This window comes from Amyelois transitella, chromosome 31 (genome assembly GCF_032362555.1).
Source record: "Amyelois transitella isolate CPQ chromosome 31, ilAmyTran1.1, whole genome shotgun sequence".
Taxonomy (NCBI): Eukaryota; Metazoa; Arthropoda; class Insecta; order Lepidoptera; family Pyralidae; genus Amyelois; species Amyelois transitella.
The window spans coordinates 3,907,693-3,923,930 of record NC_083534.1 but is presented as its reverse complement, the minus strand read 5'-3'; the positions used below and the strand labels follow the sequence as shown (position 1 = coordinate 3,923,930).

Here is a 16,238-nt window from a genome sequence, read left to right as displayed (position 1 = left end):
GAGGTGGGAGAGAGTATGGCATGCACATTGGTCGTGCCGGTGCCGGCTGCCGGCTCGTCTCTTTGAATTAGTACCTAAAATTCAATATGTAAGTACAAATTCTCTACGGAACCCTGAAATCTCAAAAAAAGACTTCAACTTAAATTGGTTAAATAAGTAGGTACCTATAGTACTTACATACCTACTTACTTACAAAAGCTATATAATAATACAAAAAAAGCGAAATAGTCGCGGAAAATGCGGAAACGCACGCACGTCAAGAAAGGAACGTTCAAATACTACATTAAAAATAATTCTTTATCAACAAAACCAACAAATTAATAACTATCATAATTGACTCAATATAAAAGTTTCATTTGCATATTCAAACGTAATCTAGATTTTTGTCTAAAAAATCTTTAAAATAATCTACTATAATCAAACGGGTATAATTTTTTGAAATTATAAGAAACTTTTGCAATCAATGTTCCGAACACACTCTGTCAAACAGCCCAGCCATCTTATTTCTTGTTTTGGTAGATGTGTGCGAAAAAAAATTTGCACAGAAATAGTTTTTCTCATCGAATTTGTGATGATATTATTTATATTTCACATAAACCTGTGAAATATTAATATAGTGTTGTGTCTGTCGTGCTTTAAAGAGTCCAAATTGAATTATATCACCGTGGAGCCCAATATTAATGGTATGTTTTGGTTTGTTTAGCAGATAGTATAGATTTATTCCGGCATAATTTTATTTATTTCATCCTTTCGCGTATGAAATTAAATACAAAAACCACCGAATATTTATGATTAAGGTCGCGTATATACTCCTACCTATGAAGTGTGCGTCTGCGTATAAACATTTTGAAGAAGATTACATGCTTCTCAAAAAAATAAAATGTAAATAATAAAAGACGAAAAACAAAAAATCCCGTTAAAGCCATTGACAATTGAGTCTTGTTACTATTGGAACTGGCTACCTATTAAGGTATTTCTAAAAGATCATGTAAAAATGTATAAATTATACAACACTAGAGGCCGCCCGCGACTTCGTCCGCCTGGAATCAATCCCGCGGGAACTCCGGGATAAAAAGTAGCCTATATGTCATTCTGGGTCTTCAGCTACCTACATACCAAATTTCATGGTAATCGGTTCAGTAGTTTTTGCGTAAAAGAGTAACAAACATCCATACATCCATACAAACTTTCGCCTTTATAATAGTAGTAGGATAGTAGGATATGAGTAGTATCTTTGTATAAACTTAATGACATAAGAAGAGGCAACAAATTATTGTGGATCCATCCCCTCCATCCTTCTCATTCTACGGCTAAGTTCATGGCAAGTGGTTACATGCAGTGACTCCCGCCTGACCTCTGTCATTAAAGGTACTCCTGGATTGAGTACCAGTTGCCTGACCACTCTGAAAAGCAGCCTGAGATCCCCTTGTGAGAGATTCTGTATTGAATCAATCAGGTTTTTTTTTTGATCTCTGTAACTAATGTTTTTGGGCGACTCTGTTCAAATCGGTAAGGTGTTCAGTTAAAGTGCGTGATGCACATAAAGGCACAGGTTCAGTTCCCAACTCGGCCATGTACCAATGACTATTTACAAAACCTGCACATTATGCCAACTGGATGTGTAACCATAATAGATCCAATATGAGTAAGTTTCCCCTGCAAATGTTGCGGAGGTCAGACGGGAGTCGCTTCGTGTAAAAACCTGACTCACCCAATCCAGGATCCATGGTCAAAGGCATACACTGGGCTCCTCTCCTGAATCAGGATTCCAGGACAAAAGCGAGGATAAAGAAAAAGACCTCTGTAACCAAATAGAACTTAGTTTAGATAATTTTAGTTTGACAATATGAAAGAATTTATTTCTTTAGTGTCCTATAACATACATAAATATTATATATTATATAGCCTAAAGCCTTCCTTAATAAATGATCTTTTCAACACAAAAATAATTTTTCAATTCGAACCAGTAGTTCCTGAGATTAGGGCATTCAAACAACCAAACAAACTCTTCAGCTTTATAATATTAGTATAGATTGAGATTTAAATAGTGACAGGTTACTAGCCCATCGCCCAAAAGAAGAATCCCAAGTTTATGTGCCTATTCCTTAGTCGCCTTTTACGACATCCATGGGAATGAAACGGAGTGATCCTATTTTTTTGTATGGTGTCGGAAACCATACGCCCATAACATCATAAGGAGATAGTTTGAATGACTATCACCTACATATACAACGTGTAACGGAAAGAGGGTTATCATATGAAGTGGGCGGATACTAGACCTTTAATAGATTCTTCCTACTTCTACTACTGATCCTTATCAGCATATTCTCATGGTGATAAGGACCAGTCTCATGATTCGTGTATCCTATTCCATAAGTCGCCTTTCACGACATCCATGCAAAAAACATGGAGCGGTCCAATTCTAAAGGGACTATGGGTGGATCTTAGCTTAATAGATTCTTCCTAATTCTACCAGTCTCATGATTCATGTATCCTATTCCATAATTCGCCTTTTACGACATTCATGCTAAACACATTGAGCGGTCCAATTCTAAAGCGCGAGGAACCACACATCTTTCAATTATTAATTGATTGATTTCGTGTACCAGTGGAAATGTGCCCGCCGGAGGCTTGGCGCGGCGGGGGCGTCGCCCGCTCGCCTTCCCACGAGTCTGTCACCACGGACCTGTCACTGTTCAGCGTGTCCTCGGCCGCCTCTGACGCGAAGGTGCTCCGGCTACTGGCCAGCAGGGTGAGATATCCTCATTTATATAAGTACTCATGGTGCCGTGTGGTTCCCGGCACCAATACAAAAAAGAATCTCCCAATCTTTCTCTTCACTCCATCTCTCTCCCATGGATGTCGTAAAAGGCTACCAAGGGATAGATGGGCTTACAAACTTGGGATTCTTTTTTAGGCGACGGGCTAGCAACCTGTCACTATTTGAATCTCAATTCTATCATTAAGCCAAACAGCGGAACGTGGCCGGTCAGTCTTTTCCAGACTGTTGGCTCTGTCTACCCCGCAAGGGATATAGACGTGATTTTATTATTATGCGAGTGTCACCACGGACCTGTCACTGTTCAGCGTGTCCTCGGCCGCCTCTGACGCGAAGGTGCTCCGGCTACTGGCCAGCAGGGTGAGGAATCCTCATTTATACAGAAATCCTCATTTATACAGGGTGACATTTAAATCAACTGCATCCTTTTAAACATAGACTATACCCATGCTTTTGAGCTGTTTGAGCCTATTTTTATTTAAATTAAACGTAAACCCTGTATAATTTATCATGGTGCCGTGTGGTTCCCGGCACCAATACAAAAAAAAAAATAGGACCACTCCATCTCTTTCCCATGGATGTCGTAAAACGCGACTAAGGGATAGGCTTATAAACTTGGGATTCTTCTTTTAGGCGACGGGCTAGCAACCTGTCACTATTTGAATCACAATTCACTATCATTAAGCCAAAGAGCTGAATGTGGCCTATCAGACTTTTCAAACTGTTGGCACTGTCTACCCCGCAAGGGATATAGACGTGATAATATGTAGGTATGTAAATGAATCTGTTCCTTATTTTCTGATTACAGGCAGGCCAGGGTCCAGACCCCTCGCTGAGGGTCGCAAGCCCTAATCCAGACAGCAAAACGCTCAAGTAAGTTGTTATTATGACATACTAGCGACCCGCCCCAGCTTCGCACGGGTGCAAAATTATAAATGTTATTATACATAAAAACCTTCCTCTTGAATCACTCTACCTGTTACAAAAAACCGCATCAAAATACGTTGCGTAATTTTAAAGATTTAAGCATACAGACAAACAGACTAAAATAGCGACTTTGTTTTATACTATGTAGTGACAAGCTGTTCCGGCAAACGTTGTTTTGCCAAATAAGAATGTATGTTTATCATTTAAGTAATCTATATTTGTAAATTGACGGCCGAGGAAAATGTTGCAGTGTTATTTGTTCTACACTTGTGCTTTGGAAGCGGTAGTAAATATAATTAGATTTAAGTGATGTAACGTCAATAAGTGATACCTTGTATCCAATTTTGAAAATAAAATATATTCTATTCTTCTATCCAGTTTTGAAAAAAAATCTATTCTTAATTTAAAAAGAATAGGACCACTCCCTCTCTTTCCCATGGATGTCGTAAAATGCGACTAAGGGATAGGCTTATAAACTTGGGTTACTTCTTTCAGGCGATGGGCTAGCAACCTGTCACTATTTGAATCTCAATTCTATCATTAAGCCAAACAGCTGAACGTGGCCATTCAAGACAACAGTCTTTAAAAGAGTCCGTCTATCCCGCAAAGGATAAAGGCGTGTGATAATATATGTTACGTATACATTTGAAGGCGGCGCAAAATTCGCGCGGGCGAATCTGCGTGTATGATAAAATATATATATAATACATAAATACATACATAAAATCACAAATCGGAGGGGGTAGGCAGAGACTACCTCTTTCCCCTTGCAACGATCTCTGCATACTGAAATACACTTATTATTATTTATACTTATACATACATAAATAGTAGGTATAATTCAAAGCTAAATTCAAGAAAAATCTCATATCTTAACAAGCAGAAGGCCTTCGTCGGCGCTTCAGTAGGTATAATACAACGCTAAATTCAAGAAAAATCATCATCTCAACAAGCAGAAGGCCTTCGTCGGCGCTTCGGCTGCAGCCGAGCGACACGTGCCGCGAGGTGCTGGCCGGCTGTGCCGCGCTCTGTGCTCAGCTCGGGCTCCGCCGGTGCTTCAGCGAGTGCGACGTGTCGGCCCCCCGGCCCGCCGCTCTCAGGAGGTACGTGATACTATAAATAAATATACATCCTACTACTATTATAAAGGCGAAAGTTTGTATGGATGTTTGTTACTCTTTCACGCAAAAACTACTGAACCGATTACCATGAAATTTGGTATGTAGGTAGCTGAAGACCCAGAATAACACATAGGCTACTTTTTATCCCAGAGTTCCCGCGGGATTGATAGGGTTTCCATGCGGACGAAGTCGCGGGCGGCCTCTAGTACATACATAAAATCACGCCTCTTTCCACTTGCCACGATCTCTGCATACTTCTTTCGATTCATCCACATTCATAACTCTCTTCATGCAAGCTCGGCAGCTATAGGTATTCTTTGACCAGGCAGAGACTATACATCCACTTGCCACGATCTTTACATACGTTCGTTTGAATAGACCATTTATTGAGGAAGGCTTTAGGCTATATAACATCACGCTGCAACTACAAGGAGCAAATAAATAATGAAATATGTGAAAAACGGGGAAAATTATTCATCCTAGAGGGCTTCAATGATGCCAAAAATAACTATTCCACGCGGACGAAGTCGCGGGCACAGCTAGTAAATAAATAAACGTCATCAATTTCGAACGAACGTATCTTGATCAAATTAAGGACGTCCTGGTAAAGGGTCAGTTCAAGTGTACCCGAAACCGCCGAGCTTGCATGAAGAGAGTTATGAATGTGGATGAAGCGAAGGAAATATGCAGAGATCGTGGCAAGTGGAAAGAGGTAGTCTCTGCCTACCCCACCGGGAAAGAGGCGTGATTTTATGTATGTATGTATGTATGTTGTCAATTTCAGTGCAACATCAGAGGTGGGTTTGAGCGCCGCGTTGGAGTCCCTCACGCTAACCGCGGCGTCAAGGTCATGCAGTACCTGGGTGGCTGGTGAGTGCACATTGTACACACAAAATATTTAAACACAATTAATAACACAGTACCGGTCTACCAGAGATGGCGCTGATATAGTTTCTTAAAACGCGGTTTTTAAAATGTTTATATATCTTGGGAACCGAGCTTTTCTCGAACCTAGGAATCGATTCCTTGAGCCGAAAAGCCCCTAATCTGTAACTTTCATGAAAATCGTTGGAGCCGTTTCCGAGATCCTGATTATATATATACAAGAATTGCTCATTTAAATAGATACATATCCTACTAATATTATAAATGCGAAAGTTTGTATGTCAGTATGGATGTTTGTTACTCTTTCCCGCAAAAACTACTGAACCAATTACGATGAAATTTGCTATGTAGGTAGCTGAAGACCCGGAATTACATATAGGATACTTTATAGGGTTTCCACGCGGACGAAATCGTGGGCGGCCTCTAGTATGCATATAGTCACGTCTATATCCCTTGAGGGGTAGACAGTGACAACAGTCTTGATAATACTGCTAGTCCACGTCCAGCTGTTTGGCTTGATGATAGAATTGGGATTCATATAAAGTGACAGGTTGCTAGCCCATCGCCTAAAAGAAGAATCCCAAGTTTATAAGCCAAACAGGAAAGATATGTTGGAGAGGTTCTATTCTACATACATACATATAATCACGTCTATATCCTTTGCGGGGTAGACAGTGCAGACAGTCTTGATAATACTGTTAGTCCACGTTCAGCTGTTTGGCTTGATGATAGAATTGGGATTCATATAAAGTGACAGGTTGCTATAGCTGAACGTGGCCATTCAGTCTTTTCAAGACTGTGTGGCTCTGTCTACCCCGAAAGGGATATAGACGTGACCACATATATGGTCATACATATATACATACATATGGTCACGTCTATATCCCTTGCGGGGTGGACAGAGCCAACAGTCTTGAAAAGGCTGATCGGCCACATTCAGCTGTTTGTATGTTTTAGTGATGGTGAATAATTAAATCTGTCATTCACTCAGTAGGCGGGTCACAACTGCCTTCGCCGCAGCGGAACCAGCCTTTACAGCCGACGCACAGGCCCTTACCCGCTGACAACAAAAAGGTAAGTTATGTATGTATGTATGTATTGTATTGTATATGTCACACAAGTTTGCAAGTTTGTATATAAATTACGTAGGAATTTTTTGAATGTTACAAGTTTATAAATTTTGTTGTTTTTTTTTTTGGAAATTTTTTAATATTACAAGTTTATATTTTTTTTTCTTGGATATTTTTAAATATTAAAAGTTTTTTAATATTCTAGGCAATTTATAAATATTTCAAGTTTATTAATTTTCTAGGTATTTATTATTGTTACAAGGTGGTTATTAATTTTCCTATGAAATTTATAAATATTTCAAGTTTATTAATTTCCTAGAAAATTTAAGGATATTACACACACAGCTAGACCAAAAATAATCAGAAAAGTGTTTGCGAAAAATTGTAGAAGGACATTATAAAAGTCTTAACCGACTTCAAAGAAGCAAGATACCGGTTGGTTGGAGAGAAGGTTGTTCTCTTTTTGCAAAAGTTGTTGAAAAATTTTCTTTGTTTTTCTTCTTTTTGTTCCAGGTCCGTCAGAACTACATAAAGAGGAGATTGCTGACAACCTACAGGGCTCTGGAGAGAATGTCACAGTCGGATTTCAACTTGGACAAGCTGGAGGTAAAGGCATTAGATTATTTGAACATACATACATACATAAAATCACGCCTCTTTCCCGGAGGGGTAGGCAGAGACTACCTCTTTCCACTTGCCACGATCTCTGCATATTTCCTTCGCTTCATCCACATTCACAACTCTCTTCATGCAAGCTCGGCGGTTTCGGGTACTCTTGACCTGACCCTTTACCAGGACGTCCTTAATTTGATCAAGATACGTTCGTCTAGGTCTTCCCACTCCGACCTTTCCCTCCACACTCTCCTTGTATATCTGCTTAGTCAACCTGCTCTCATTCATCATCATATTTGAACCCCGGCGAAAAAATTGGGGTGTTGAAATTTTTAATAGAAGTGTGATAGTAGTGTGTAGTGTGATAGTTGTATTAGGTTTAGGTATACTTATACTCTGCGTTTTATTTTATACGTATTGCGCCAATCGCATTATTTTTAATAGGGATGATTACGAGGTCTTAAAACAATATTATCTAATGGTTTAATAACATGATAGAATACACGTAATTAAATACGTTACGTAAATTTTTAGTTTTAATTTTGACACCCTAAACGTTTTATATTCTTTCAAAGTACAATGGGAAAGTCCATTGAAAAAATTCAAAATTATTTATAAATAACTATGCCAGGAGTGAATAAATACAATTTGGAATAACTTTTATTAAGACATCATATTTTCATTCATTTCGCGAACAACTAACTCTAGTGTGACGTCACACTTGAGTAGCATTTTGGACGAGTCCAAATAATGTGTTACGTTACTTCGTATATCTCAGGTAGTTTATTGTTTATTGATGCCGTTATTTGACCAATGTTTTAGTTGTTGTGAAACTAAATTAAACCCAAAACAAAAAAAAAATGTCATCATGCCTATTTCCTCCCACCCTAAGGTTGACTGGAAGAGATTGCTTTAGCGATAAGTCCGCTTTTTTACCTCATTGACTACTTGTGTTTTTTTTCTGTTTTTCTTTTTCTTTTGGTGCAATAAAGAGTCTATCTATCTATATATGTATAATAACTCTCCAACTGATAAAACGATTTTTTTTTATAATGTACCTCCTGGCTGTAGTCCCGGTTGCATCCTCACCACTCTGGAGAGGAGCCCGGGGTGCGCCTTTGACCTGGATTGGGTGAGTCAGGTTTATACACGAAGCGACTGGCCGATATTTGTAAATGTATGTAATCTATACTAATATTATAAAGCTGAAGAGTTTGTTTGTAAAGCCTTTCTCGATAAATGGTCTATTCGACGCAAAAATAATTTTTCAATTCGAACTAGTAGTGCCTGAGATTAGCGCGTTCAAACAAACAAACTCTTCAGCTTTATAATATTAGTATAGATGTATGTTTTTACTACATACAAAAAGGATTGTATGAGTAAATGACGTCGTAAAGGATAGTATGAGGAGAAAGGGAGTGACCTGTGAGATGGCAATTGACAGAAGTAATTGGAAAAAACTCGGGATGTCACGAATATTCGCATCGACATTCGCATTCGCATCAATCGATGCGAATGTTATGCGAATGCGAATGTGTGCGGGTCGCGACATGCGCCGGCGGCGAGTCGTACGGCGCATGCGCGGAGTGTACTATGATAAATTGACTGATCTGGCCCCGGAAATGTCTAAGTGCGTTACCAGCTAGCGTTCAGAGTGAATAGTTATTCAGTGCATCCGCATTGGAGAATGCGATGAAAGTGACATTCGTGACAGCCCTGGAAGAAACTAACGTACCGCGTAGAAAGTGGGAAAAGGTAACGACGTAGAAGAAGTACGTTACTATACTATACTATATATACATACATACATACATACATAAACTCACGCCTCTTTCCCGGAGGGGTAGGCAGAGACTACCTCTTTCCACTTGCCACGATCCCTGCACACTTCCTTTGCTTCATCCACATTCATAACTCTCTTCATGCAAGCTCGGCGGTTTCGGGCACTTTTGACCTGACCCTTTACCAGGACGTCCTTAATTTGATCAAGATACGTTCGTCTAGGTCTTCCCACCCCGACCCCTCCCTCCACACTCTCCTTGTATATCTGCTTAGTCAACCTGTTTTCATTCATACTATATATGTATATAATAATACTTTTTTGTATTGGTGCCGTGTGGTTCCCGGCACCAATACAAAAAAGAATAGGACCACTCCATCTCTTTCCAATGGATGTCGTAAAAGGCGACTAAGGGATATGCTTACAAACTTGAGATTCTTTTTTTAGGCGATAGGCTAGCAACTTGTCGCTATTCGAATCTCAATTCTATCTTAAAGCCAAATAGCTGAACGTGGCCTATCAGTCCGCTCAGGACTGTTGGCTCTGTCTACCCCGCAAGGGATATAGACGTGATTATATGTATGTATGTACATATGTATATTTTTTTTATTTTAATGGGCAATGAAGATAATTTGTATTGTGTTGTATTGTATTGTAATAGGCAGCGGCCGCGGCGGGCAACGTCTCTGCCGGTCCCACCACGCTGGTGGTGCCGCCCCACGCCAGATTTGTACATCCCGGTATGATTTAAATTTAAATAATTTATATATGTATACGGGACAAATTACACAGATTGAGTCAGCCTCGAAGTAAGTTCGAGACTTGTGTTACGAGATACTAACTCAACGATACTATATTTTATAATAAATACTTATTTATTTTTATTATTAATTAGAAAAAGTTCTTTTCTCATCATGCCCTGGCCGGGATTCGAACCCGGGACCTCCGGTGTCACAGACGAGCGTACTATCGCTGCGACACACAGGCCGCCAATTTTATAAAACTACCCTCAAATTAATATTAAAAATTTCATATTTCATACATACATATAGTCACGTTTGTATCCATTACGGAGTAGACAGAGCTGACAGTCTTGAAAAGAGCAATAGGCCACGTTCAGCTGTATTAGGCTTAATGATAGAGTTGAGATTCAAATAGTGACAGGTTGCTAGCCCAACGCCTTAATAAACAATCGTAACTCGATAAGCCTGTCCCTTAGTCGCCTTTTACGTGCCATCCATGGGAAAGAGATGGAGTATTATTATATCGTTTTTTTTTATTGGTGCCGGGAACCACACTACAGTCACGACAAAAAGTTTAAAAAAAAAATATATTAATAATAATTTTAACAACTTTTGGATTGGATAAAAAAACGAGATAAAAGTTGCGAGATAAACATTACAAATACCTTTGCCGATAATTTTGTAAAAAAAAAATTTATAATAATTTTAACAAAGTTATCGACAAATGGTATTTGTAATGTTTATCTCGCAACTTTTATCTCGTTTTTTTTTTATCCAATCAATCAATCAATCAATCAATTCACAGAAGCGGCACATCTCGCCCTGACCGCGGCCGATTTGGAGAGGGAGAGAGGGCGGCCCCTGTCCAAATACGAGAGAAACATGATGATCTTCAATTGGCTCCACACTTTAGACGAGGCGGCGCCGTTCTAGACGTGCGCCGGCGTCTATGTACACGAGGAATCGAGATGCTGTGAAGAGGAAAAATACATATTTTTTTTAGTTCGCACGCTGTGGCATAGATGGCGCTGTGTAAAATTTTTTTGTATGTGCCAGTGTTTACGAGATATTGATGATTGTTTGTACCTTCATCGTTGTGATTTAGGTGATTGGCGCTACTGGAATTGCTTTAAAATAGTGTCGCCAATGTCTACCTAAAGAAATAGCTATGAAAAATACTTTTTAGTTAGACTGCTGTGTCATAGATGGCGCTAAAAATTGCTTACATGGCAAGATCGAAATGAAATAAACTCATCAAATATTTATTCGTCGTCGTGACATGGAGTTGGCGCCAACTGAAATTGCTCTTAAACTAGTGGCGACATCTACAATAACTGGCAAGAAACTAGTGAAGAATAATTTTTAGTTCGTACGTTGAGACATAGATGGCGTTAACATATTACAGTTGCGACGAACAGTGGTAACTTATCTGAAACTACCGTCAAAAATAATTATGGAAACATACATACATATATAATCACGTCCTTATACCTTGCGGGGAAGACAGAGCTAACAGTCTTGAAAAGACTGCTAGGCCACGTTCAGCTGTATTTATGATAAAATTGAGATTCAAATAATTATTCATTAATAAATAGATAAAAATAATTATTAAGCATACATAAATAGCTTACATGCTACATACTATCACGTGTTTATCCCTTACGGGGTACTCACGCCTTGTCGATATCCATGTGGTATAGAGAATTCAGGGAATTATGCGAATTTCTAGATATCAATTTAAAAGCTAAGCTAAATTATAGTAATTTTTGATTAAAAATAAGCTATTAACGTTTTGAGCTATCAACAGTATATAATGTATAGGATATTATTTTGAATGAGTTTTTGGATAATAGGTTATTTGACAAAGTTGTAAAAAATATCTTAGGGTATTTATTTGTTTATAAAGAGTCCTCAAGAATACTTTTCTGTCTTTATTTCAGCTATTTTATTAAAAAATCGAAAAAAGTAATCGCAATATTCAAATATGCCGCCAAATCGCGACTTTTAGCAATATGGCCGCCATGGCATGCAGTGACGTAGATTTCGCATAAATATCATAAGAGCTTGTTGGTGTTTCGAATAGTTGACTTAAAAGAAATGTATATTTTTATTACAGTCAAATAGCCTATTGTACGTAAAGTCTGATCAAATATATATAACAATCGTGTATAGATGAAATCTCATTGTAATTTGTTTAGACATTTGGTATTTTTATCGCTATTATATTTATAGTATTAGTACATACTACTATCGAAGTAGTATGTACTAATACTAATGTACATCAGTTTGAATACTAACCGATGCTGTTACGGTGAGGGAAAACATCATGAGGAAATCTGCACATTCAGACAACTGGATGTGTAACCATGATCGATCCAATACGGGTTAGGTTCCCCCGCAAAGGTTGCGGAGGTCAGACGGGAGACGCTTCGTGTAAAAACCTGACTCGCCCAATCCAGGGTCCATGGTCAAAGGCGCACCCCGGGCTCCTCTCCAGAGAGGTGAGGATGCAACCGGGACTACAGCCGGGTAGATGTTGTAACATTGATTTTATCAGACCTGACGCCACATTTGTGTAACGGCCTCTGTGGCGCAGCGGTAGTACGCTTGTCTGTGACACCGGAGGCCCCGAGTTCGAATCCCGGCCAGGGCATAATGAGGAAAGAACTTTTTCTGATTGGCCTGGGTCTTGGATGTTTATCTATATAAGTATTTATTATAAAATATAGTGTTGTTGAGTTAGTATCTCGTAACACAAGTCTCGAACTTACTTCGAGGCTAACTCAATCTGTGTAATTTGTCCCGGATATATTTGTTTATTTATTTTTATGCATTTTCGTATAAACAGTGGGACAGGAAAATAATTAAATTAAATGTAAATAATAAAAATTTCCCATTTCGGTGTTAAATGTGTACAGTGAAATGAAGAGAGTGGAATTTTGAATATGTAAGGTGTAAATACATTTACTTATATCATTAAAAACATTAACGATTGGCTAAGCCCAATATTTGTAACTTATTATTTACTAGAGACCGCCCGCGACTTCGTACGCATGGAAACCCTATCAATCCCGCGGGAACTCCGGGATAAAAGGTAACCTATATGTTATTCTGGGTCTTCAGCCACCCACATACCAAATTTCATCGTAATCGGTTCAGTAGTTTTTGCGTCAAAGAGTAACAAACATCCATACTGACATACAAACTTTCGCATTCATAATATTAGTAGGATTTAAAACTTTATTGAGTCTCAAAGTAACAATAGGTGGACTTAATGCTGATAGCATTCTCTACCAGTTTTACAACATTTAGAAAATAGCAAACAAATAAATAATCTGGAGTAAATTTGAAGGGAAAGAACAAAAAAATATACCAATGTTTTATTCATAGAATATACATAAATATTATCAACATGAGTAAGAGATGATGAATCATTCCGCATTTTTACTGTATGAAGTATCATTATGACAATAAAATTGAAATACCATTTCACTTTGTGCGAAATATTTATTTAAGACACTTAGTCTATTCTCTTTGGTCAAAAACGTAGCGAAATCATTTTTGTTGGTTATTAATGTTCAATGTTACCAGTTAAATGATATTTTCTACTCTTTTAAGATGAAATTTCAAATTGTGAGTCATATCGAGAGTATTATATAAATTGAAATGTATGTTTCGTGTTATTGAGGTTTGATACATCGGCAAATGATTGTTACCATATCCATCACGGGGTAGACAGAGTTAATAGATTAAGAGTATAATCCGCACTTTGTTATGAGAATTTGTTTTTTTTTAAGTTATTTGACATATGTATTATCACGTCTATATCCCTTACAGTGTAGACAGCGCTAACAGTCTCGAAAAACTGATCTGATACGCCACGTTAAGCTGTTTGGCTTTATGCTAGAATTGGGATTCAAATAGTGACAGGTTGCTAGCTTTTCGCCTAAAAGAAGAATCCCAAGTTTATTAGCCTTTCTCTTGGTCGCTTTTTACGAAATCCATGGGAAAATATGGGGTGATCCTTTTCTAAAATACCGGGCACCACACGGCACTTTAGAATGGCAAGCACGTTATAAATATCTAATAAATAAAAAAGAAAACATACATTTTGTTGACAGCTTTAGATAAAAAATGGCAGAAAACTGCGCGCGAGTCAAAACTGACGACACATTTATACTTTTAGTATAAATACTTATTAGTACCTACAATACTTTCAGTATTAAAAAAAATCTTATTTATTTTTTTTATATATAGAATTTTTTTTAATTGTTATTATTCCGATTGCTATGCACGAAAAATATAATCACAATATTTTTTTAATATAATATATATATATATTTTTTATACAACTTTCACCCGATGTTATCTTACCTCTAATTAAATATCTGGTGTTGTTTTAATTGATTTATATAAGTATCTAGTTTATAAGGTGTGTTTCATGTCTAAAATATCTTGTAATTATCATGATAACATTTTAAATTATTTTTGCTTATAACCACAGAATTATTGATAGTACAGAATGGATAATTGCATCAATGAGTACCTAAGATAAAAAAAAGTATATAAGTATCAAAAAGCTTGTATGAAGAGAGTTATGAATGTGGGTGAAGCGAAGGAAGTATGCAGAGATCGTGGCAAGTGGAAAGAGGTAGTCTCTGGTTACCCCCTCCGGGAAAGAGGCGTGATTTTATGAAATGTCGAATGGCGCGCTCTGATAGTATAGTATACTACGTATAAGTATATATAAGTAATAATTTATATACAACAAGCCGTGCCCGCGACTCCGTCCGCGTGGAATAGTTGTTTTGGGCGTCATGTCTCAAGGATGAATAATTTTCTCCGTTTTTTTCACATTTTCCATTATTTCTTCGCTTTTAATAGTTGCAGCGTGATGTAATATAGCCTTAAGCCTTCTTCGATAAATGGTCTATTCAACACAAAAAAAATCCATCGAACCAGTAGTTTCTGAGATTAGCGCGTTCAAACAAACTCTTCAGCTTTATAATATTAGTATAGATACCTAATATTAATTTATTTATATATAATAATTTTTACTTATACAGTATCAACCGCTCAAATATTAACCCGGCAAATAAAAATTAGACTTGCGTAGGCGTACATTTAAACATATAAACCAATTTATCATGACAATGTATTCTCTCGTCCACATTTCAATTCTAATTTCTGATATTTGTGAAGTTGACGTTATTGAATAAAACGCTGTAATGCAAATGTTCAAATGTCCCAAAATAGTACATATATATAATCACCTCTATATCCCTTGCGGGCCAACAGTCTCGAAGAGACTGATAGGCCACGTTCAGCTGTTTGGCTCAATGATAGAATTGAGATTAAAATAGTGACAGGTTGCTAGCCCATCGCCTAAAAGAACAATCCCAAGTTTATATGCCTATCCCTTAGTCGCCTTTCACGACACGAAAGAGACGGAATCTTCCTTTTTTTTAATTTATTGGTGCCGGGAACCACTCGGCACAAAATGATAAATAAAAATTTTGAATTTGCATATCGGTACATAAAAGTTGTAACATTATTCTGTAGCAGGGTTGATATATTAATACGAGTAGGTAATATTAACTTGCCATTATTGTTTCGGGTCATATCGGTAGGTATTAATAAAAATTCTGTGGTCATATGCACTTATCACTGCTTTCTTGTACCTAATAGCGTTAATTTTGCTTGCCTATAAGATGTAAATGAATCTCATTATAAGTTATATTTACATAAAAGTGTTGTGTATTATTGTGACATTCCCGATATTGTGTTAAATAAATAAAACAATTTATTGTTGAACTTTTTTGTTTTCTTTGTTTAACTTTCCTGTAATTAAAAAACAAGTTGCACGAAGAGAGTTATGAATTTGGATGAAGCGAAGGAAGGTCTCTGCCTACCCCTCTGGGAAAGAGGCGTGATTTTATGTATGTATGTACTTTTCTGTAGAGTTAAAATGCGTGATGCGAAGAAAGGCACACATTCGAATCCTATCGCGACCATGTACCAATGACTATTAGTTATGTAGGTACATTAGTTTGAATACTAACCAATCTTACAGTGAGGGAAAATATCGTGAGGAATCCTCCTGTGGATGTGTAACCGTGATTGTTCCAGTCAGGTCTAGTGAGGTAGACAGAGCCAACAGTCTTGAATAGAGTTGAAAGGCCACGTTCAGCTTTATAATGTAATTGAGGTTCAAATAGTGACAGGTTGCTTGCCTATCGCCTACAAGAGGAATCCCTTAGTCGCCTTTTACGTTTTTAGTGAAACCGACATTATGGTTTTCTCATATCTTCTGGCGACTAT

General features: G+C 37.6%; 1 protein-coding gene across 4 annotated transcripts in view; it reads left to right on the top strand.

The window, feature by feature from the left end:
* Nucleotides 1-498: 498 nt before the first annotated feature.
* Nucleotides 499-16,238, top strand: part of LOC106138599 (uncharacterized) — a 29,165-nt gene continuing 13,425 nt past the window's right edge. Inside the window, exons 1-9 of one of the 4 annotated variants that reach the window (XR_009657502.1) lie at nt 499-683; nt 2,610-2,752; nt 3,588-3,652; nt 4,660-4,809; nt 5,612-5,697; nt 6,704-6,786; nt 7,296-7,388; nt 9,836-9,914; nt 10,723-14,568. Coding sequence is in view for 3 of the 4 variants with exons in the window: in XM_060953161.1 (XP_060809144.1) it covers nt 2,615-2,752; nt 3,588-3,652; nt 4,660-4,809; nt 5,612-5,697; nt 6,704-6,786; nt 7,296-7,388; nt 9,836-9,914; nt 10,723-10,850 (822 nt within the window). In the remaining variant the exon portion in view is untranslated. Of the gene's footprint in view, nt 684-2,609; nt 2,753-3,587; nt 3,653-4,659; nt 4,810-5,611; nt 5,698-6,703; nt 6,787-7,295; nt 7,389-9,835; nt 9,915-10,722; nt 15,691-16,238 lie in introns of those variants that run through there. The other 3 variants (XM_013339788.2, XM_060953162.1, XM_060953161.1) reach the window with 3 other exon arrangements.